Here is a 22,020-nt window from a genome sequence, read left to right as displayed (position 1 = left end):
TCAGGAAATAGCCCGAGCCTGTAAAGATGACATAAGGAAAGCTAAGGCTTACAATGAAGAAAGGCTTGCCACAAAAGTAAAAAATAACAAAAAAGCTTCTTCCAACATGTTAAAAACAAGAAAAAGGTTAAGGAAACAATTGGTCCATTGCTGGGAGAAAGTGGCAAGAAGGTGACAAGCAACAGGGAGAAAGCAGAACTATTTAACTCATTTTTTGCATCTGTCTTTACACAAAGGGATAAAACAATCCAACCTATCAAAAACAGCACCACAAAAATCAGATTGAAATAGGGAAGAAAATGGTAAGAGCACTTGTCTACCCTAGACAAGTTCAAATCACCAGGACCAGATGGATTATATCCCAGGGTGCTGAAGGAACTGGCAGATGAGATCTCAGAACTTCTGAACTATATCTTTCAGAGATCCTGGAACTGCCAGAGGACTGGAAAAGAGCTGATGTGGTTCCCATCTTCAAAAAAGGAAAAAAAATAGATCCAGGAAACTATAGACCTATCAGCCTGACCTCAATACCAGGAAAGATTCTGGAAAAGATAATCAAGCAACGAATTAGCGAACACCTAGAAGTAAACAAAGTAATAGCCAAAGCCAACATGGGTTTGTCAAAAACAGATCATGCCAGACTAATCTTATTGCACTATTTGACAAAATGACAAAATTAGTGGACCAGAGGAATGACGTTGATATAGTTTACTTGGACTTCAGTAAGGCATTTGATAAGGTAGACCATAATCTATTACTAGATAAAGTAGAAGAATGTGGGCTAGACAGTATCACTACCAGATGGATTTGTAACTGGCTGATCAACCACACTCAACATGTAGTCCTCAATGGAACTGCATCTACATGGAGGGAAGTATGCAGTGGAGTATCCCAAGGCTCTGTTTTAGGCCCAGTACTCTTCAACATCTTCATCAATGATTTGGATGAGAGAATACATGGGGAACTCATCAAATTTGCAGATGACACCAAGCTGGCAGGAATAGCCAACACTCCAGAAGACAGGCTTAAGGTACAGAAGGATCTTGACAAACTTGAACATTGGGTACTATCTAATAAATTGAAATTCAGTGGTGAAAAGAGTAAGGTTCTACATTTAGGCAAGAAACAACAAAATGCACAGGTACAGTATAGATGGTACCTTGCTCAATAGTAGTAACTGTGAGAGGGATCTTGGAGTCCTAGTGGACAACCATTTAAAGATGAGCCAGCAGTGTGCAGCAGCTGCCAAAAAAGCCAACACAATTGAGGCTGCATAAACAGAGGGATAGAATCAAGATCATGTGAAGTGTTAATACCACTTTATAATGCCTTGGTAAGGCCACACTTGGAATATTGGATTCAGTTTTGGTCACCACGATGTAGAAAATATGTAGAGACTCTAGAAAGAGTGCAGAGAAGAGCAACAAAGATGATTAGGGGACTGGAGACTAAAACATATGAAGAACGGTTGCAGGAATTGGGTATGTCTTGTTTAATGAAAAGAAGGACTAGGAGATATGATAGCAGTATTCCAATATCTCAGGGGTTGCCACAAAAAAGAGGGAGTCAAACTATTCTCCAGGGTACCTGAGGCTAGAACAAGAAGCAATGGGTGGAAACTAATGAAGGAGAGGAGCAACTTAGAACTGAGGAGAAATTTCCTGACAGTTAGAACAATTAACCAGTGGAACAGCTTGCCTCCAGAAGTTGTGAATGCCCCAACACTGGAAGTCTTTAAGAAGATGTTGGATAGCCATTTGTCTGAAATGGTATAGAGTTTCCTCCCTAGGCAGGAGGTTGGACTAGAAGACCTCCAAGGTCCCTTCCAACCCTGCTATTGTATTGTATCTGGGTCCTCATTTTACCAACCTTGGAAGGATGGAAGACTGAGTCAACCTTGAGCCTGGTGAGATTCAAATTGCCAAATTGCAGGCAACCGGCAGTCAGCAGTCAGCAGAAGTAGCCTACAGTACTGCACTCTAACCACTACGCCACCATGGCTCATAGATATCGCATATAAGCATACAGGAGGATAACAGCGTTCCGTATATTTCTGTATGCTCTGTGTTGTGGCTTGATGTCATGCTGGCTGCATAATCACGGAAACATCTCCAGACAATGCTGCCTCTTGGCTTAAGAAACAGAGATGAGCACCAACCTCTAAAGTCGGTCACAATTAGAATAAAACCCACAGTGACACCTTTACCTCACACTAGTTAAGCATATAGGATTGAGTTCAAAGCTTGCTCTGCTAAACATTCAAAGGGAAAGCTTTTTTAGAAGTTGTCCCAATTGATGAGTAAGTTTACTAGGCTGGTCTTACTTAGTTGCTTCCATTCTCAGTGGGGCTATTTCTAACAGGGACTAAAATAATGTATCAGTGTATTCTTTATTGGTAGAAACAACTTGCTTCCTTCACATTAATTATTAATTTAATGGATTTGTAATTTATTGGAAATTGACTATTATTGGTCATGACTAGATGCTGCAAAAGTTCAACATTTAGTTTCAACCTTGGCTGAGTAGCTTAATAAATTTGAGAATGTAAGCTAACAAGACTAGTTGCTTCACTGACTGAGTAAGGAATGCTTTCTTCTGGCAAAAACAGGTGTGCCTGTCGTATTTGAAATGTTTCAAAGCACACTCCATTTTAAATTTGAAATGGCAATTTGCTCTTACCAAGAGTTTTCAAAGGTTGTTCCTACTATAAAAGTTCACTCCAATTCAGAACACTTCTGGTTTTGGTGTAACAGCATTAGAAGACTTCAGTAAAATCAAAACACCCATTTCATACTCAGAATGTTTTATGTATCATCAACATTCATATGAACCTCGTGGATCTAGCAAATCAAGCTACACTCTGGAAAAGGAAGCGTCAATAATAAGTACAACAGAAAAAAAGAATTTAATAGTTTTCTGATAAAAAATATTTAATTGATTGATTGATTGTAGGCCATTAACATGGTATTGACCCTTAGCAACCATATAAGTAGATTTTCTCCAGGATTTTATATAACAGTAGTTTAAAATCTTTAGTACTTACTACAGGGGTGTCAAACTCAAGGCCTGAGGGCCAGATCTGGCATGTGAGTTGCGTAGATGCCGGATCTGGCCGGAGCTGCCCTTGAAACAGTGATGGACCAGTCTGCAATGCCTCTGCCAGTGAAAATGGAACTCGAGAGGACCGCAGGTGGCCTTCCTGAGCTCTGTTTTTGCTGGCAGAGGGTTGCAGGAGGCCGTTGCAGGTGAAAATGGAGCTGGTAGAATGCTTAAGTCATCACAGGTGCCCTCGACATACTGTAAGTGACATTGAGCTGGCCATGCCCACCCTGGCCACAACCATCCCAACCCTCTGAGGTCACACAACCTTGATGCGGCCCTCGATAAAATCGAGTTTGACACGCCTTGACACTGCATATGAAACCCCAGGGCACTTTTTCTGTTTCAGGAATCAACTTCAGACGATTGGAATAGCTGCTGCCAATACCTGGGGCCTCTTTCTGCTTGTGTTGCTGTTAGGATATGGCTTAGTAGAAATCCCACGCTCTCACTGGAATGGAGCTAAAAAGGGCTACCTTCTCATGAAGACCTACTTCAAGGCTGCTAAACTGATGACCGAAAAGGCAGACGCAGAAGAAAACCTGGAGGATATTATGGAGGTAAGTACATTCTGCAGTGCAGGGATATAAAAGGAAGTAGATAAGAATTTTGAGAAACAAAATGCCAAAGGTGCATACAATTTCTTGATATCCAGGGTAGCAAGAAAATTAACAAGCACTTTATATTATGTCAGCTGCAGTGCTATTTTCAATACTGTAAAGGGAATTTCCTGCTCCCTTATTTCATAATTTCAGCTCTTAATTTTTAAAGATAAAACCTCCAGGCCCCAGAGCCAAAGATCATAAAAGGTGCAAAGTAAAAAAAGGACTCCATTACCAATTATGTCACCTGCTTTTCCAACTTTTTCCTAAAACTGGTTTCAAAATAAATTCCTCAGTGAGTCTGTCACGGCTTGTAAAAATCCAACTCCTTTATAAAATATTGTACATTTAACTGAATGTCATAGTAAAAATTTCTCTGCATAGAAATTACATTTCTGATAGGTTGTTTTTTTTCTCTTCACATAAACAGGAGGTCCGTAAAGTAAATGAAAGCATCAAATACAACCATCCTTTGAGGAAATGTGTGGATACAATATTAAAAAAGGTAGCTTAATCAAGCAGTATTAAACATTGCCACGGGGGTTTGAAATCATCAGTGGAGCATAAGAAGGCTAATTCAAGCCTGGGTAAAGGATATTTTCCTTACTTTTTCAGTAGAGACAGTAGGATGTCTTGTCTTAGTCTCAGTGCTCCATTGTGCCAGTCATGCCCACAATTACTATACTCAACCACTTAGCAATCAGGAGAAAAATTACTAAAATAGCTCTGGGAAGTAGCATAGGAAAAAGACCTTCATTAATTTCGATATTTTCACTTGTACACTGCCACTGGCAGAAGAAAAGGAATGCCGCACAAAAAGATCAGGTCTGTCAGACAAAAATCCTAAAGGTGCTTTTTCACGAGGCAACTGGACTTCCTGGTTTTTTCTTTTGAGGACGTTTCACTTCTCATCCAAGAAACTTCTTCAGCTCTTCAGAAAGTCCAGTTGCTTTGTGAAAAAGCACCTTTGTGACAACCATGACCTGGATGACTGAGAATCTCCATAGACATTCAGATAAAAATATTTGTGCAAGACTGCAGGTCGTTCTCAACTTACAACATTCATTTAGCAACTGTTTGAAGTTAAAACAGCACTGAAAAAAGACCTACGGCCGTTTATCATACTTACAACGATTACAGGAGACCCATGGTTACATGATCAAAATTTGGACACTTGGCAACGAACATGTGTTTATGATGATTACAGTGTCCTGGGGTCATGGTTACATTTTGCGACCTTCAGACACTTGGTGACTGATTCATATTAATGACAGTTGCAGGTCTATTACCTTTTGTGACCTTCTGATAAGCAAAGGCAATGGGGAAGCCAGATTCACTTAGTAACCATGTTACCAACTTAACAACTGCAATGATTCACTTAACAATTACGGCAAGAAAGGATGCAAGACTCTCTTTACAACTGTCTCGCTTTGCAATGGAAATGTTGGACTCATAAGTTGAGGATTACCTATAATCAGAAATTTGTCTGAAGTGATACGATGGTTTTTCTGTAGTAGGAACTATTTCCTAGTTTTAATGGATCAAGGAAACAGGATAGCCCACTGTTTTCTTCTTTGCTAGGGAAACTTTGAATAAAAAGAATGAAAATAAGATCTCATGTATAATAAGAGAAGAGCAGATCGTTATTTTTTTCTGGTAGGCTTTGATATAGAGACTTTGATATAGACTGCAGTATATTCTCTTTTAATTTCAGTGTCCCACGGAATATCAGGATAGGATGGGTCGAAACATGGATGATTATGAAGACTTTGAAGAAAGATCCAATACTTATCCAACAGAGAAAAGCCTAGTGAAGCTTCATAAGCAGGTAGTTAGATAATGTCAATGGCTTATGTTCAGTGCGTGTGAAATTGTAGCAGATGCATAACCAGAACACGCAAGTAGGATAACATGTACGTATATGTGAGAGAGTACTATAACTGCATTCCTGAATCCAAATAATCCAAAAGTTCCCTTTGTCAACTCCTAAAGCATTCCTGGCCTACTCTCAAGTTGCCATAGGGAGGAAGGGGGGAACAACTGACAGAGCAACTCAGCTCATTGGAGAATGTGATTTATGACACACCCTGGGAAGAGGGGAGAAACAGGGTCATAGTTGAGCCGTAAATTACGTGGGGCAGAGGTGTCTTCATTCACTTACGTGTTGACATGTTGCTCCTAATAAATAACTGGATTTCTTTTGAAACTTGGCTCGAGGTTCATGAGTTCATTAGGGCATCGTGGGAATCCTGACAGCCTTCCTTGAGAGACCTCCTCAAAGACACCTCTGGGTATTTGTATCCACCACTGTGTTTGTTTTCTCTTGAATATATCTGAATTTAAAGTTATAGTTCAAGAGATCAAGACACCAGTAAACAAACTACTTTTGTCTTGGGCTTCCTATAATCACACCATAGAGCAGATGACTGTTCAAATGCAGTCTAATACTCCTGGGGTGGCACTCTATTCTTTTCCAGCTCCAGACCACAGATTCATGGGAATTCTACCTCCAGTTTTCAAAGATGCACAGTCTTTCCAGTAGGGAAAAAGGGCTGATCATCTGACAGAGAACATATCTTCCTCATGGATGTGAATTCAGTGTCTGAGCTGCAGTATGCAAATCGGGCATGTAATCTACATACTGTTTTCCTAGTTATTCATTATAAGAATTACCAGATAATGAAGTTAATTTCTGCTGTCTTTCCAACTCTGTTTATTTTGCTAGTACCTGAACTCAGTTGTCTAGTCACAATGTTACAAAATGCATAATTATTTCCAGTCTTTTTTTTTTATGCACTGTATTGTAAGCAGGTGTGATTGTGCTTAGTGCATGAAAATATATCCACATATATCCATAATTACCTATGCTAATCAAGGTGTTGGTGTTCCTATGTATTTAATATATTGTGTATGCAGGAAGATGGTAACCCAAGCCATATTCCTCATAAAAAAATTATTCCTATCTTTGTTTTGGCATCTGCGTGCATATATACACATACATTCATTCTGTGGAATGGATGTGTATTCTGTTTATTAAGGAAGCACTTGTTGGAGTTTTGAAAAAATCATCTCTATCTTATTCTGCCCTTATTGCCATAAATAACTAGAATGCTGTTTTTATTTTGTTAGGTAAATTATTCAGTTCAAAGGCATCATCGTACACAAGTCCAGTGGCAAATTCTTTTAGAGCAAGCCTTTTACCTGGAAGATGTGGCAAAAAATGAATCCAGTGCCACTCGTCAATTTGTTCATACTTTTCAGTCTCAAGAAGCTGAAAACAAAATTATCCAATATCTCTATACACCAACTCTTGGTATGTTTTGTTATACCATAATAGAATACATGTTTTAAACAAAACCTCTAAAATAATGAAAAGGATTCCATTGTGATCCATCCTAAGTCTATGGCATTATCTTTTTAAAAAAATCATTCAAACCTTGCTCCTTATCACCATTTTCTACTTAGGTTTAATTTTGTATGTGGGGTTCATCCTTTGTCCTCTTACTGTCTGTCCTAGGTACTTCAGCTCAAGTGCTGCTACTAGAAAAGTTATAGGTAGCTGACTTATGACCACAATTGGGACCAGAAAATGTATTATTTAATTTAATTTAATAAATTAAATTTATTATTAAACGGTGTGGTCATTAAGTGTGACATCATGTGACTAACTCTGATTTTTACAACCTGATTTTGCTTAACCTGCATCGTTAAGTAAAATGTCACTTGATTGCAATTTGTGGCCTTCCTTGCCAGCTTCTCCATTGACTCTGATTATCGGATGGTATTTGGTATTTGGTATTTTATTATTTGTATGCCGCCCTTTTCCGGGAGGACTTAGGGCGGCGAACAATTCAAAGGGGAAAAAAGGGGGAACATAAAAGACAAAATACAAATAATAAAAGTAGACAACAGTCGCACAACCATACATGTTGAGAGGGGAGGGAACTTTGCCTGCCGGCAAAGCCAGGTTTTGACGGCTTTTCGGAAGGCCTGAAGAGAGGTGAGGGTCCGAATCCCTGCGGGGAGTTCATTCCAGAGGGCTGGAGCTGCCACAGAGAAGGCCCTCTCCCGGGTAGTAGCCAGGTGGCATTGGCTGGTAGATGGCACCCGGAGGAGGCCAACCCTGTGAGATCTAATGGGTCTGTGGGAGGTAATTGGCAGCAGGCGGTCTCTCAAGTACCCAGATCCAATACCATGAAGGGCTTTATAAGTTACGACTAGCACCTTGAAGCGTATCCGGAGACTGATCGGTAACCAGTGCAGCTCGCGGAGGATAGGTGTAACCTGGGTGTACCGAGGTGCACCCACAATCACTCGCACGGCTGTGTTCTCATCGTGCGGATGACAGCTGGGAAGGTTACAAATGGTAGTGATATGACTCTGGGACACTGCAACTATCATAAATGTGAACCTGCAATAGTCATAAGCATAAGTTACTTTTTTTGGTGAGGTTGTAACTTCAAAGAATTGCTGAACAAACAGTCATAAATCGAGGACTATCGGAAAGCAACTTTGAAATGATTTTCTTAATTTTTTCCCCCTTTGTCGTATGTTTTGTTTCGTTTTGCTTTAGAATGGTATTGGGAATGCCTTCTACGACCATGGTTCCACAGGATTCTCGCCATTATCCTGGCCATCTTTTCCATCGTCGTCGTGTGGTCAGAATGTACGTTTTTCAGCCCAAAGCCAGTTCTGTCCCTCTTTGCAGTCTTCATACGACTAGCGGAAAAGAATTACAACTATTTTTACATAGAGGTCAGTTCATGTGATGGTTTGGCAATTTCTGTCATAACTATTGTTAAGTTCCGCATTCATTGACTTTGTGGAAACTGCTTAGATTTGATCTTATTTGTTAGAGCTATTCAAATTTGGGATTAGAATGAAATTCACTACTTTAGTTAGGTCATCCACATGGCACCTGTCTGCAACTGTTAATTGAGCCTAATAGTAATTCTAGTTTCTTGTTTTGCAGATGGCTTGTTTTTTTACAATCTTTTTCCTGAGTATCTGCGTTTATTCTACGGTCTTCAGGATCCGTGTATTCAACTATTATTACTTAGCTTCACACCATCAAACAGATGCATATAGTTTGCTTTTCAGTGGCATGTAAGTATTTATTTTGCTATTTGTGCTGTTTGGCCAGTTATAACCAATATAAAGAAGGAATGCACTGAAATATAAATAGATCTTGGTCAAAATCTAGACTCCACAATAGCTCTCAGTTTAATTTTTAATCAGATTATATCAATTATTATATATGATAATTATGTATGTCAGCATTCCAAGTAACGCACCCATTGAAAGCAGAACTCCAAGGCAGGCTGATTCCCCAAAGAATAATTTATTGGATACATCATAACAATTTAGTGGCACAACTGGCGAAAACTGACTCTGAAAGTTCTCGCGGTTTTCAATTAATTAAAAAGTAAAAGTTCCCCCTCCCCTGACATCAGTCACGTTGTCCAATAAAAGTGCCGTCCAGTTAAGTGGTTACTCTATTCCTCCTCTTCCCTGCCACCTGTTGAGATGTCCTTGGCTCCCACAGGAAAAGGTTTTGTTTTGACTCCCAAGACCCTAGCTAACAATTTTCTCCCCCCTCCCTCTCTTGTAGCAACCCTGAAGTCATAAAGATGGCCTCGGTCAGGTTCGCTTCAGGGTTGACAATGTAATTAGCAGAAGTAGAATCCCAGAAACTGTTCCCTGCTGTGCAGAAGAGTCTCATTCATAGGAGACTAAGGGAAAGAAGCACTGAGAAACTGGGCGAAAGCATCTTCTGTACAATATCTCCCTTCTTCCACACCATTCCACTCCATTCAGAAATCATCTCCCTTCTTCCTGCTCATTCTACTCTATTCAGTAGAGACTCAACTTCCATCTTTCAGAAGAGTGTTTACCAATAAAAGAGAATATTTGTAACTCAGGTTTGAAATGAGGGGACCTTGGTGCTCTCTGACATTGGTTGTTTTCTTGCAAATAATGAATTCTGCAGGAAAACATCCAGTGCCAGTAGTAGCACTGATGATGTTATCTAGTTTGAGTAATGAAACATCTACAAGAAAGCAACCAAGCTCAGAGAGTGCAGAGTGTTTGCAGAAGGTTGCTGGGAACAGAAAGAGGAAATCTGTTTTGATTCATCTCCACATACCTAGATCCAGTCCAAATACTGTTTACAGTTCTACGTGGAGCAGTGGACAGGCAATCATCAATTTATGATCCATTGCTTAGCAACCATTCAAAGTTATGAAGAACTCCAATAAAGCTACTTACAAACAAGATTTGAAGTTTCAATGGCCACACACCCCATAACATAGTCACATGTTCTGGGCCCCCTCCGTCCGGTAATGAACGCAGACACAGACTTAGCTGTTTGCCACTCTTTATTCACAGCAATTATAATCCTGTTGGCTGAAAGCCCAAACACGACTCACTGGCAAGAAGTTGGCAGCAACCCAGACTCCAACAAACATGGGAACACAAGGCAGGCCAGACAAGGAGTTCTCCAGATTACTACGAACAATTGTGTCCTGCAGAAGGGCTCCTCCCAAAGTCTCTTCTTATATACTCTCTTGAAAGGGGCCAAGCCACAATCACCTGGGCTTGATTATCTCTTATGAGTCTGTCTCCATAACTGCAGCCTCCGTTTCTCCACCCTATGTTGCCTGGCGACAGGGACAAACTCCCTTTGATCTTCCCCACTGCTCCATGCCTCAGGCGCCTCCTGGTGGCCAACCAGCCTCTCTGGTCCCTGCTCTGAGTCTGAACCCTGCCCAGGGTCTTCCACATCTTCCATAGCTGACTCATAGGGGTCCTCGCTATCGGAGTCCATCGGCAGCTCCAACGGCTCCTGCTGGGCCACAACAGTCACAGGACCACATTTTGGGGGGCATCCAATAGTGAGCCTACATTTATGGTCATCCTACTGTCACAAGAGCACAATTTACAACATTTTTTTGAATGGAACCTGACATTTACTTCCATTTTCTGTCCCAAAAAATACTGCCTAGCGAACCGTGGGTTCATTTAATTACCATTTAATAGCCACCATAAAAAGATTGTAAAATTGGGTGCAATCACATGATGACCTACTTAACAGCCATGATTTACAATTATAATTGCGATCTCAATTATAGTCATAAGCTGAGGACTACCTGAATTATGTAAATGTTACCTAACTTCCTCTGCATGAAAAGAATCAAAAAAAGTACAATACAGTAACATGAACACATTCACCCTTATTAATAATGGAAGGAAGAGTTTGCAATTACTTTACAACTGCTGCTACTTTTCACCCAGGTTATTCTGTCGTTTGACTCCTCCACTGTGTCTGAATTTTTTGGGCTTGACTCATATGGATGCAGCAATTTCCCAGAGAACCACGGATCAGCCAACTGCATATACCTCTGTAAGTCAACACTGTTTGTTTTTTCTGCGCTGTATTTATACATTTGATACTAAGAGATTTCCCCAAAGCGGTTGAAAGTAGAATTTCAAATCTGTTTGGCCTGGCTTGATTCTTTCTTTGGCTATTTCGGCTCAGTAGAAATTGTTTCATTTGCATACAAGTCCCGGTTTCCTATATACAATTTGGTTCTACTGACAGAAGCTTAAAAGCAATCCCTACAAAGGGAAAATTCCTGAATGTTATTAATCTTAGCCTGTACTTCTTATGTCTATCACTGGGTCGATGAGATTTAGTGTTTTATCCGTATTTATTACATCTAATTAGATAGTAAACTTATGTTTCTTGCACTCAATGAAGCTAATAGAATACATTTAGTGTATAATAAGAATGACAGATTTCTGAAACAAACCATTATCAGCTTAAGTCCAAATTTAAGGCTATCTAATTTTGGTTCAATATCCATGTAGTGTGGAAATAGGAATTTACACCTGATTCCTAGAAAATGTATTCCATGACCTATAATGATAAAGCACCAAATGCTTCCTAGACCAAGGATGGGCTAGGATAAGATGACATGGCTTTGATAAGCACATCTGTTTTCCTTACTGTTTCTGGGGCCTGAATTATTAAGGAACAAGGTAAATGTATGGAGGAATGCATATTAACAAGTAAAGTTTGTGACCTAGATCATTTATGATGATGGCCACATGAATCCAGCTTTTTTGTAGTGCTTGAATCAGCCTTAGATCAGACATTAATGCTTTAACAATCTTCTTTTCCAAAAAAACCAGAACATTTCAAGGGCTCAATTTAAGGCAATCTGGTGTTCTTGCTGTATTTAAATCTATTTTCTTGTAAGTGAATTATCATTTTTTAAAAAAGGCCTAGATTAGTCAGAACTCCTTCCTGAAGCTTATGATGGGGCATACTGATTTTATCCTGATATGATCTCATTAAACAAAATTTAGTTTACATTTTAGAAAGAAAAACTGGGAATTAAGATTCCTCCCAAATGCTCTGGTTTGTAAATTGGAAGGCTCTTGTTATAAATTTCATTCATCATGTATCAAAAGATGACAAAAATAAAGATGATTGAATTCAGTCAGTTTTCCAGCATTGCATATGAATCATTTTGTCCCAGGATGTCTGAGCTCTGGGTTTGCCTGCAGAAGTTGGAGGGCAGTCTGTCCGTACTTACCATATTTTTTGGAGTATAAGACGCACCTTTTCCCCTCAAAAAAAGAGGGTGAAAATCTGGGTGCGACTTACAGCATTTTGAATACAGCATTTTTGGCTTCCCGAAACCCCACCCCTTTGCAAAAATGGTCGTGCATAGCCTTTAGGAGGCTTTCAGAGTGCTCCTAGGGGCAGGTGAGGGAAGAAATGAGCGAAAAACGGGCCATTTTTTGCTCATATTGCCCCCCGCCCAGCCCCCTGGAGCACTCTATAAGCCTCCTAATGGCTATGCATGTCGGGGGTTTTGACAAAAAACAGTCAGTTTTCACGAAAAACAGGCTGTTTTGGGGAGGTCTGCAGAGTGCAAAAACTTTTAATTTACTTCTTCAAAATCTTGGTGCGTCTTATACTCCGAAAAATATGGTAGTTGCAGTTTCCACAGTTATAGATTCTCTTCTTTCTTATACATTATCTTCTTATTTATACAAATTATTCTACTTGGGTAATAGAGTGGTGAAGTGGCCTGGAGGTGGAGCTCTTGCCTCACGATCCGGAGGCTGTAAATTCGATCCTAGATAGCGCCAAATATTTCTTTCTCTGGACACAATGAGTAATTATCTGCTGCGAATTCTACATTGGCGACAGGAAGGGCATCTGACCAGTAAACGCTCAGCTGCATTCAGTTGCCCTGACTCTACCCCAATGTAAGGGATTACGGGGTGATTAAAAGACAAAAAAATTACATTTGGATAATAAAATAGCAGTGGGGCTTACCTTATACTATGCCATTTTCTATTGGCAGAGAGCAGCAACCAGAGAGTTAACTTATAGCTGAAATTTTGACTGTGTGCAGTTGTTTTTACTTCTTTAATATACAGTTTTTGAAGATGAATATCAAACATAAAATGTTCTTCCTTTCTTAATTATATTGATAGATTTATTATTTAAAAAAATTAAATACGCTATTCATTCTCTGCAGGATCAAATTATAATCCTATTTTGTAGGGTATAATGAGGTGTTCACGGAACACAAATCATGGATTTTAAAGCCAGACTTTACTTAATATCAGTATATAAAATATTTTGAGCAAAACAACAAAACAAAACTTGGCTTTGCTAACATCCATTGCTCTTTGCTTCCCAGATTATGGGATCGATGAAAGTATTGTCCTTCATAGCAGATGGCTTTTATATTTATTATCCCATGCTGGTTGTCATTCTCTGCATTGCTACTTACTTCAGGTAGGAAATGGGCTTTTTCAAAGTTGCATTGTTTGGATATTGAGTGTTCTGAAATTGTTCTTCCTTTCTCAAGTGAATTGGCCTTTCTCAGCCGGTTCAGAAAACGTTGAAAAAAGTAGAGCAAGCTTTAACATCAACTTGAGTTTTCCCCCTTCCTTTTCCTGACATGGAAATTTTAGAGTTGCAAGCACAATAACCAGTGAGCCTCCTCAGATTGTTTGTCTGGTGATAAGTGAAAATAAATTTGTACCATCAAAAATACATAGCTCTCCTGCTTGACATATCATTAGAATGTTACTTCATTCCAGGGCTGTCTTAACGCATGGCCCTGATTGGCACTTGCCCATGAGCCCCACAAGCAAAGGGACCCTTTACTAATCTGTTTATGTTAACCCTTCAATGCACCTTGTATCATATAAATACAGAAACATATTTATTACATTTTACTGCATTTTTAATTAATACTAATATGCAAATATATGTTTAATTTTATCGACCATTTGCATTTTTATTCCTGTGAGTAGTTGTAGGGGCTTCATGAAATGCCACATAAAGCTCTCTCTAGTACAGATTATTCTAGATTTAGCAAACTTTCATTGTTGAGAAGCTTTATTCAGGGCAATCAACAGGCAGCCTTAGTTACACAAAATCAACATTTTCCCCTCCACTGTGATTATTTTGCATATGTCAAGGTCCAAGTAATGCATCCCTTCCATATAACTTTTATCGGATTATGATCCACCCAGTTATTTATTTCTATATTTATTTCCTGCATGTTAGATTCTAACTCTGCTGAGATCCTTACCATGTCTATCGTGGGCTTAGGTCTATTTGAGTAAAATGAATATTGATTTTTATTAGGATGAATCTCTCACCATACATCTTGGATACCTACCTCTTCCACCATTTTGAAAAAAGCTTTTGGAAGCATTTTTCTAGCTTTTTTGTTTACTCTTCTGGTTTTGTGTAATCTTGTTCCGCATCTACAATTGCAATGAACTCTTAGGCATGCCTTTTCTCAAAGTACAAATTTATTGTACTTTGACACTATATTGGCATTAACTGGTGAAAAGCCAGTACTAAAGTTCCTGGGCTTTTCACTCCAATATAAGTTTCAATTTTCTCAAGTTTCCAAAACAAGTGTCACATTGTCCAACCAAGATGGGAGTTGGTTGCTAGGCAACATCTATCCTCCTCCTCCGGGCCGCCAGACACTGGAATGTGGCTGACTCATCAATTAGGAATGGGGTTTTAACTGAAGGCTCCATCTCCCCTCAGCCCAACCTGTGTCAAATTGAATTCATGTCAGAATGCCCAAGGATACAAACACTCCTACACTCCAATTGAATTCAGGTTTGACAGCATATTTATTGGATCACTAGGGAGCCGAGGTGGCGCGGTGGTTAAATGCAGCACTGCAGGCTACTTCAGCTGACTGCTAGATCAGCAGTTCAGCGGTTCAAATCTCACCGGCTCAGGGTTGACTCAGCCTTCCATCCTTCCGAGGTGGGTAAAATGAGGACCCGGATTGTTGTTGGGGGCAATATGCTGACTCTCTGTAAACCGCTTAGAGAGGGCTTAAAGCCCTATGAAGCGGTATATAAGTCTACTGCTATTGCTATTGCTATCACAAGTCCATTCCAGTTGTTGCAGGACGTACCCTTATTCTGTTCTGTTTGTTTTTATGGTTTGGCAATGATTTTTTTTCCTCCAGTTTAGGAACTCGGTGTTTGAATCTTCTGGGATTCCAGCAGTTCATGGGAGACAATGAGATGACATCAGACCTCATAGATGAAGGGAAAGAGTTAATCAGAAGAGGTACAAGAGAGGCTTTGGGGCATCATTCTAATAAAAAAATTTGGAATTTTAAACATTACTCCTTTATTCCCATTTTTTAAAGAATTCTCTTCCTGGGGTATATCAAATATACTGATAAAGGAGCTTATTTGTAGTTTAGGATTGAAATTACGGATCTTTGGTGCCTTCTGAGTTGGCTGTTTTTTTTTTGCAGATTTTCTTTACTCAAACTAGGTGGCATCATCACTGAATTATATTACCTAGTTTGGGTAATAAAACGTCTGCAAGAAAACAACAAATCTCACCAAGCACCATGGACCCCAGTATCAAATATGTATCTGGACTGTACTCTGTCTTCGAAAAAGGTCAACTGAATGCTCTCACAGAGCAGGATGTGATGAATAGATTCTTTTAGCCCTGTCAGTGTCACTTAATGATTTTTAATGACACTCAGCTTCCTTGATAGTTAATATCTTCAATAATTAACTCCACAACTAAGAAGCAGGCCTATTGTGTTTTGCACATAAATAGGGAGGGCCCACCTCTTCTGAAAATTCTGTTTATAGATTCACCTTCCACGCGGCTCAATATTGACATTTGTGGCCAATGATACATAAAGATACATTACATACATATTGTTTGGTACATTTTTCAGTTTCTATGTAGTTTTCAGGCAAAAATAGTTATCTCCATCCTTACATTGTTAAGAAATGCAGGCTCCTAATTCTGCTTTGTGCATCTTCAACTTAAATAAATAATTCTTCTAATGTACATGTGCAAAAATTGCAGTAGAAAAATAGAGGCGAATAGTGGCTTAGCCTTAGCCTTAATTCTACTTGCATCGTGACTTTTTATCCAGTTTTAGATGGGATTTTGCCTTTGCAATCATTTGTTTCCCATGTTGAGAATTTTTCACTGAGCAAAAATCAAGGAATTTGGGCCCAATTCCCCTTGCTCCATGTTCTACATCAGGGGTGTCAAACTGGATTTCTTTGAGGGCCGGCTCAGCATTGTAGTTCTCTGCGGGCCAGCGGGGAGTGGGGAAGAGACTGGATGGACACCTCCTGCAGCACCTTACCAGCCAAAATGGAGCGGGGTGGGGGTGGGATGGTCAGATCTAACCATTGCGAGCCTTGACTTTGACACCCCTGTTCTACATTACTGTTTACGTACAGAAGTAAAGGGAAAGAAAGACAGAAAATAGACAATTCTTTGGATTAGATTAGACAGTGTTTTGAATGTTCACAGTGGAAAATATTACCGGTGTTTTGAATCTGTTCACTTCCAAAGCATGTCCAATTTATACTGTCTTGGCCCCGCTACCAGTTCCTTGCATTTTTTGCTGATCAGGAAACTTGAACATAGTCTTCCAAAGTGAAGCTACCACTTGGCTCCTCCAACCATCATGCCGTTACAACAGAAAGGGGAAGTACTAAACAATCATACATTTCTTCTGACCCCAAAGTTTATAATTCTTAATGGAAGAAAACTGATTTCACTGAAAGTGTATATTAAGTTGTTGGGTTGTTTTTTTTTTACAAAAAATCGCTGTACATCCAAATGAAAACATTTTTCTCCCTAGAAAAGAGAAAACGGCAAAGGCAGGAAGATGGTGATAACAGGAGACGGGTATGTTCAACAGTTTAATATATTCCCTCTAAAATATATTAAAAGTTTAGTAATATTAACTTTGGAGAATATGGTCATTTCTGCAGCAGGCAATCCAATCCTAAATCGGCAAAAATAGGTGGCATATTACATTTTGCATAAAATATTGGTTTCTTTTTCTGAGCAGCATTATATTATAATCATTTGGTTATAATGGTTAGATTTCCTTGGTATTTTGTAACTAATCCTTTTTGGTACTAGATGCTGGTATTTTGAACATGGTTGCCTTTTTTTTTTATAAATTCCCCAAATACTGAAGCATCTTCAGTTTTCACAAGATTTCAGCTGTTTCCTGTGAGAAGACCAAACTCTTATACAATTCAGGCATTCTTAGCATGTGAGATCGTACAAGATTTCAGTCATTTAAAATTATTGTTTTTTATTAATTAGTAGGTGGAGCATGGTCCCCATCTTGGCAGTAGACTTAATGGGCGGTGTGGTGTTGAACCCTTCTTTGAGTGCTACATTCTTCCACTTTCTCATTCTTCATTTGCAAATGATGCGAAGTCAGACATTAAAATCACTATGCTATACAATGTGCCTTTGTGTGTGTCTGTATTCACTCTGTGTATTTTTGGACAGGAGTGGAAAGAACGGTATGGAAACAATCGTGAACCTTCAACAAGAAACAGAAATATTCAAGCAGACCAAAAAGAGTCTAGTTTCACAGAGATCAATACAAACAGATGTAAGTATACCATTAACAATTTAATTTTGCTTTTTGTTTGGACTTAAGAAGTTTTTTTTAAAAAAAAAAAATCAGAAATGTAATACTTGCTCTGGGGCAACTTGTATATTTCTGTAGATCATGGGTAATATTTGACTACACTATTTCATTCATTTCCAAGGGGGTTGGTACAATTTCTAGTGAAATTGGTGACGTGAAACTAGAAGTAAATTGGAGTCATTGGGAAATAATTGATCAAATTTTGATTTAGTAAAACTTGCTTCCTTATTCCCCTCTCTCTCGCGCGCACGCACACACACACACACACACACACACACACACACCTACCTGCAATAACTCTGTAAGGTGTGATGGTTTGAGAGACAATGACTGCCACAAAGTCATCCAGCCTGCTTTCATGACTAAAGGCAGGACTAGAACTCACAGTCTTCTGGTTTCTAGCCTTCTGCCTTAACCATAGACCAAACTGGCTTGGTCATGTATGGCTGAATGGCCAGTATGCTGTCCATTCCCACAGGCATTGTGAAGATTACAACACAAATAAATAAAACAATCAAGAAACCCCAGGTAAAGGTAAGCAAAACAAACAAACATCAGATATAAAAAAAACCATCTTTCAGTCAAAACATACTTTCCTGCTTTGGAACAGGGAAGTCTCCAAAGTTCTCCTGAAGCCTAGAAAGATGAGATTCATTGTGTTTTCCTGGGAGTCGCAAAGAGCAGAGACGGACACAGAACGCCTGCCTCCAAAGCCCCATCGATAGGATCTCCATTCTTTGTACTGCTGTCCATCTATCCAGAAACTCTGAGGAGTGGACTAACACAGAATTATTTAGGCAAAAACCTACTAAAACTGCATTGAGGCTTAATAAAAATACAAGCCATTGGACACCTGCACCCAATGCTAGAGCTCCCAAACTAGCACCCTGCCCTCCCAGTGCCTAGGGGAAGAGCCAGTTTATTGTGAAAGGACTGATGAGTGCCTTCGTCGGAGGCAGAGATGGGGCCTGGGCAATCCAACAGTTATCAGCTTCAGAGTTGGAGATCAGTGGGGCAGAAGAACAGCTGGCGCCTGTTCCTGATGTGTGCATGCGCAGAGCTGCCAGAAGGGAACAGTTAAGGAACAAGGGCCGACTTGGGAGTAAAGGCACAGGTGGATGGTGAATGGCCCCTCCCATAGGGAATAAAAAGGAGCGAAAGGGGAGTGGAGTTTGCAGGAGACAATTAGTTCGCTTAATTAGTCTGAAGATTTGTTTGTGACTCTCAGAGACTTCTTGCCAAGTATTTTCTGATACAGCATAGCCTTTGGAAGATATCGGCTTGGCAGCTCTCCAAGCATGATAAGGTTGTGGTTGCAAATTCACCCTTGAAAGACTATTTGATAATTTAATAGTCTATAGACTATTTAATAGTCAAAGACTATTTGACTATTTGGATATATTGGATTATATCCAATATATCCAATCCGTCTCTATTCCTTTTGATTGTGATTTTAAATATATATATATATTTTATTCATACTTTATTATTTGTATAATCTATTATATTTATAATAAATACATATAGTAACAATTGCATTATTTTAGAAATGGTGTTTGCATTTTTGTATTATGTATATATTAATCTTAATAATTAATAATTCAGAAAGAGGCCTGTGAAAATATTTACACACCCCTCACATCCTGGACATAAATTGTTTCAACTCCTACCCTCAAAAAGACACTATAGAGCACTGCACACCAAGACAACTAGACACAAGGACAGTTTTTCCCCGAACACCATCACTCTGCTGAACAAATAATTTCCTCAACATTGTCAAACTATTTACTAAGTCTGCACTACTATTGCTACTAGTCTTCTCATCGTTCCTATCACCCATCTCCTCCCACTTATGATTGTAACTTTGTTGCTTGTATCCTTACGATTTATATTTATTGTTTCCTAGTATGATTTGATTGCTTATTTGTATCCCATGACTATCATTAAGTGTTGTACCTTATGATTCCTGACGAATGTATCTTTTCTTTTATGTACATTGAGAGCATATGCACCAAAGACAAATTCCTTGTGTTTCCAATCACACATGGCCAATAAAGTATTCTATTCTATTCTCCTTGAAAATATTAGGCCATCTATCTATTCAGATCAATTTTTCCCCCTGGCAAAGGCCTTTTCAAATATTTGCTAGAGTTCAACATGCCCTTTGACTATTTTGTAAAATGTCTTCCTACAGTGACTTCCAAGTACACCAGGTCAAATGGAAGGAGCGAACGGGATACAGTGGAACTTCTACAGGACGCAGAACCTCTGGACTTCAATGCAGATTCAGTCAATGAAGATCCTCTTGATTCTGAATCAGGAAGGTAAGGAGCAGTGGTGGGTTTCAAAAATTGTTCGAACATACACTGTGGGTGTGGCCTCCTTTGTGGAGTGGCTTGCCACCCATGTGACTGGATGGGAGTGACTTGCCGCCCATGTGACCGGATATGAAGATGCCGACGACACTTGTCAGAACCACCTTATATTACCTCACACACAGCACTGTGTGTGACACTGTGTGATAGTGTTATGGTAACAGAGATCCAACCTAGAAGGACAAATTTCCTGAGAGTGAGAACAATTAATGAAGTTGTGGATGCTCCATCAATGGAGGTTATCAAGAAGAGTCTGGACCAGTGGTGGGTTTCAAAAATTGTTCGAACCTACTCTGTGGGTGTGGCCTCCTTTGTGGGAGTGGCTTACCACCCATGTGACCGGATATGAAGATGCCGGCGACACTTGTCAGAACCACCTTAAATTACATCACACACAGCACTGGCATGCATAAGAATATGATGTAAACTTGTTTTTTAAAAGGCATCTTTGGTTTGCGTTAAAACAACTTCAACACACGCAATGTTCTGATTGCACCACAAACGCAGTAGTCATCCTTACCTTTCACAGGGGCACTGAGTTTTATGAATATGAGCATGATAGTGTAGAATAATCATATCCAAGGAGCATCTGGATTAGACTGACATTGTCTGTAAATACTCGTCACCATCATTTCCTTGATGCCAGGAAATTCCTGTTCAGATTTCTCATTAAGTTCTGCTAAAAAAACACACACACAAATGAAAGCAGGAAACAGGTTTCCAACATCTGCTCTGGGGAAGAGATAATTATAGAAGGTTGATCCCAAAAAGATGTTAATGTTTTCCGACTTTCCTGTACTGGAGTGCTATCAAGAAAATGTAATGTAATATACATACCTCTGCACTAAATTTTAGGTGCTTGAATATTCATGGCATTGAAAGACAGTTGTTTCCATTATGAATATCTGATTTCTTGTCATTGAGTTCTTACACTGAATGTAACCCTAGATATTCCATATTTTATATAGAAAAAATTAGAATACAGGTAGTCCTTGACTTACAAAAGTTAATTTAGTGACTGTTTGAAGTTACAATGGCACTAAAAAAGTGATATGCCCATTTTTTATGCTTATGACTATTGCAGCATCTCCGTGGTCACATGATCAAAATTCAGATGCTTGGCAACCAAGTCATATTTTTGACGGTTACAGTGTCCCGGGGTCATGTGATCACCTTTTGTGTCTTTCTGACAAACAAAGTCCATGAGGAAGGCAGTTTCACTTAACAACCATGTTACTAACTTAACAACTGCAATGATTCACTTAACCACTGTGGCAAAAAAGGTCTCAAGATGGGGCAAAATTCATTTTAACAAATTTGTCGCTTAGCAACAAAAGGTTTGGGCTCAATTGTGGTCATAAGTCAAGGACTACCAGTATAAAGTTGAATATTGCAGAGGTGTTGTTATAACCTGATCTTTTGTAAGATTTACACAATTCACAGTGCTATTCCATGCATTTCCACGTAGGGGATAAATGAGGTGTAGTTCACAAGTTTCCTGCTTTTTATTTATTTATTTGTTTATTAGTTCTATTACTTTATAAGTAAGGAATGAACAAACATGTAGAATAACAGAGTTGGAAGGGACCTTGGAGGTCTTCTAGTCCAATCCCCTGCTTAGGCAGGAAACCTACACCACTTCAGACAAACAGTTATCCAACATTTTCTTAAAAACTTCCAGTGTTGGGGCATTCACAACTTCTGGAGGCAAACTGTTCCACTGATTAATTGTCCTAACTGTCAGGACATTTCTCTTCAGTTCTATGTTGCTTCTCTCCTTAATTAGTTTCCACCCATTGCTTCTTGTCTTACCCTCAGGTGGTTTGGAGAATAGCTCTTGTTTGTGGCAGCCCCTAAGATATTGGAAGACTGCTATCATTTCTCCCCTAGTCCTTCTTTTCGTTAAACTAGGCATACCCAGTTCCTGCAACC

At 39.3% G+C, this 22,020-nt stretch overlaps 1 protein-coding gene and 1 long non-coding RNA gene across 2 annotated transcripts in view; one reads left to right on the top strand and one right to left on the bottom strand.

The window, feature by feature from the left end:
- The window catches only part of LMBRD2 (LMBR1 domain containing 2), a 31,840-nt gene that overhangs the window by 7,775 nt on the left and 2,045 nt on the right, over nucleotides 1-22,020 (top strand). The window contains exons 6-17 of the mRNA XM_087715412.1: nucleotides 3,449-3,659; nucleotides 4,132-4,206; nucleotides 5,416-5,529; nucleotides 6,831-7,014; nucleotides 8,275-8,456; nucleotides 8,674-8,807; nucleotides 10,995-11,103; nucleotides 13,424-13,521; nucleotides 15,236-15,339; nucleotides 16,901-16,947; nucleotides 17,569-17,674; nucleotides 19,908-20,037. Coding sequence (XP_087571538.1) covers nucleotides 3,449-3,659; nucleotides 4,132-4,206; nucleotides 5,416-5,529; nucleotides 6,831-7,014; nucleotides 8,275-8,456; nucleotides 8,674-8,807; nucleotides 10,995-11,103; nucleotides 13,424-13,521; nucleotides 15,236-15,339; nucleotides 16,901-16,947; nucleotides 17,569-17,674; nucleotides 19,908-20,037 — 1,494 coding nt within the window. The remainder of the gene's footprint in view (nucleotides 1-3,448; nucleotides 3,660-4,131; nucleotides 4,207-5,415; nucleotides 5,530-6,830; nucleotides 7,015-8,274; nucleotides 8,457-8,673; nucleotides 8,808-10,994; nucleotides 11,104-13,423; nucleotides 13,522-15,235; nucleotides 15,340-16,900; nucleotides 16,948-17,568; nucleotides 17,675-19,907; nucleotides 20,038-22,020) is intronic.
- On the bottom strand, nucleotides 16,955-21,223 carry LOC148045299 (uncharacterized). Its single transcript, XR_015696648.1, has 3 exons — nucleotides 20,609-21,223; nucleotides 18,306-18,491; nucleotides 16,955-17,602 (listed from the first exon to the last, which is right to left on the bottom strand). It is a non-coding gene; the product is annotated as an uncharacterized LOC148045299 (long non-coding RNA).

The sequence above is a fragment of the Thamnophis sirtalis genome, unplaced genomic scaffold (assembly GCF_051295495.1).
Source record: "Thamnophis sirtalis isolate CommonGarterSnake01/CBP01778 unplaced genomic scaffold, rThaSir2_p1.2 scaffold_5, whole genome shotgun sequence".
In the NCBI taxonomy this organism is placed as follows: Eukaryota; Metazoa; Chordata; class Lepidosauria; order Squamata; family Natricidae; genus Thamnophis; species Thamnophis sirtalis.
The sequence above is the reverse complement of the archived record's forward strand: the minus strand, read 5'-3'. Positions and strand labels throughout refer to the sequence as shown.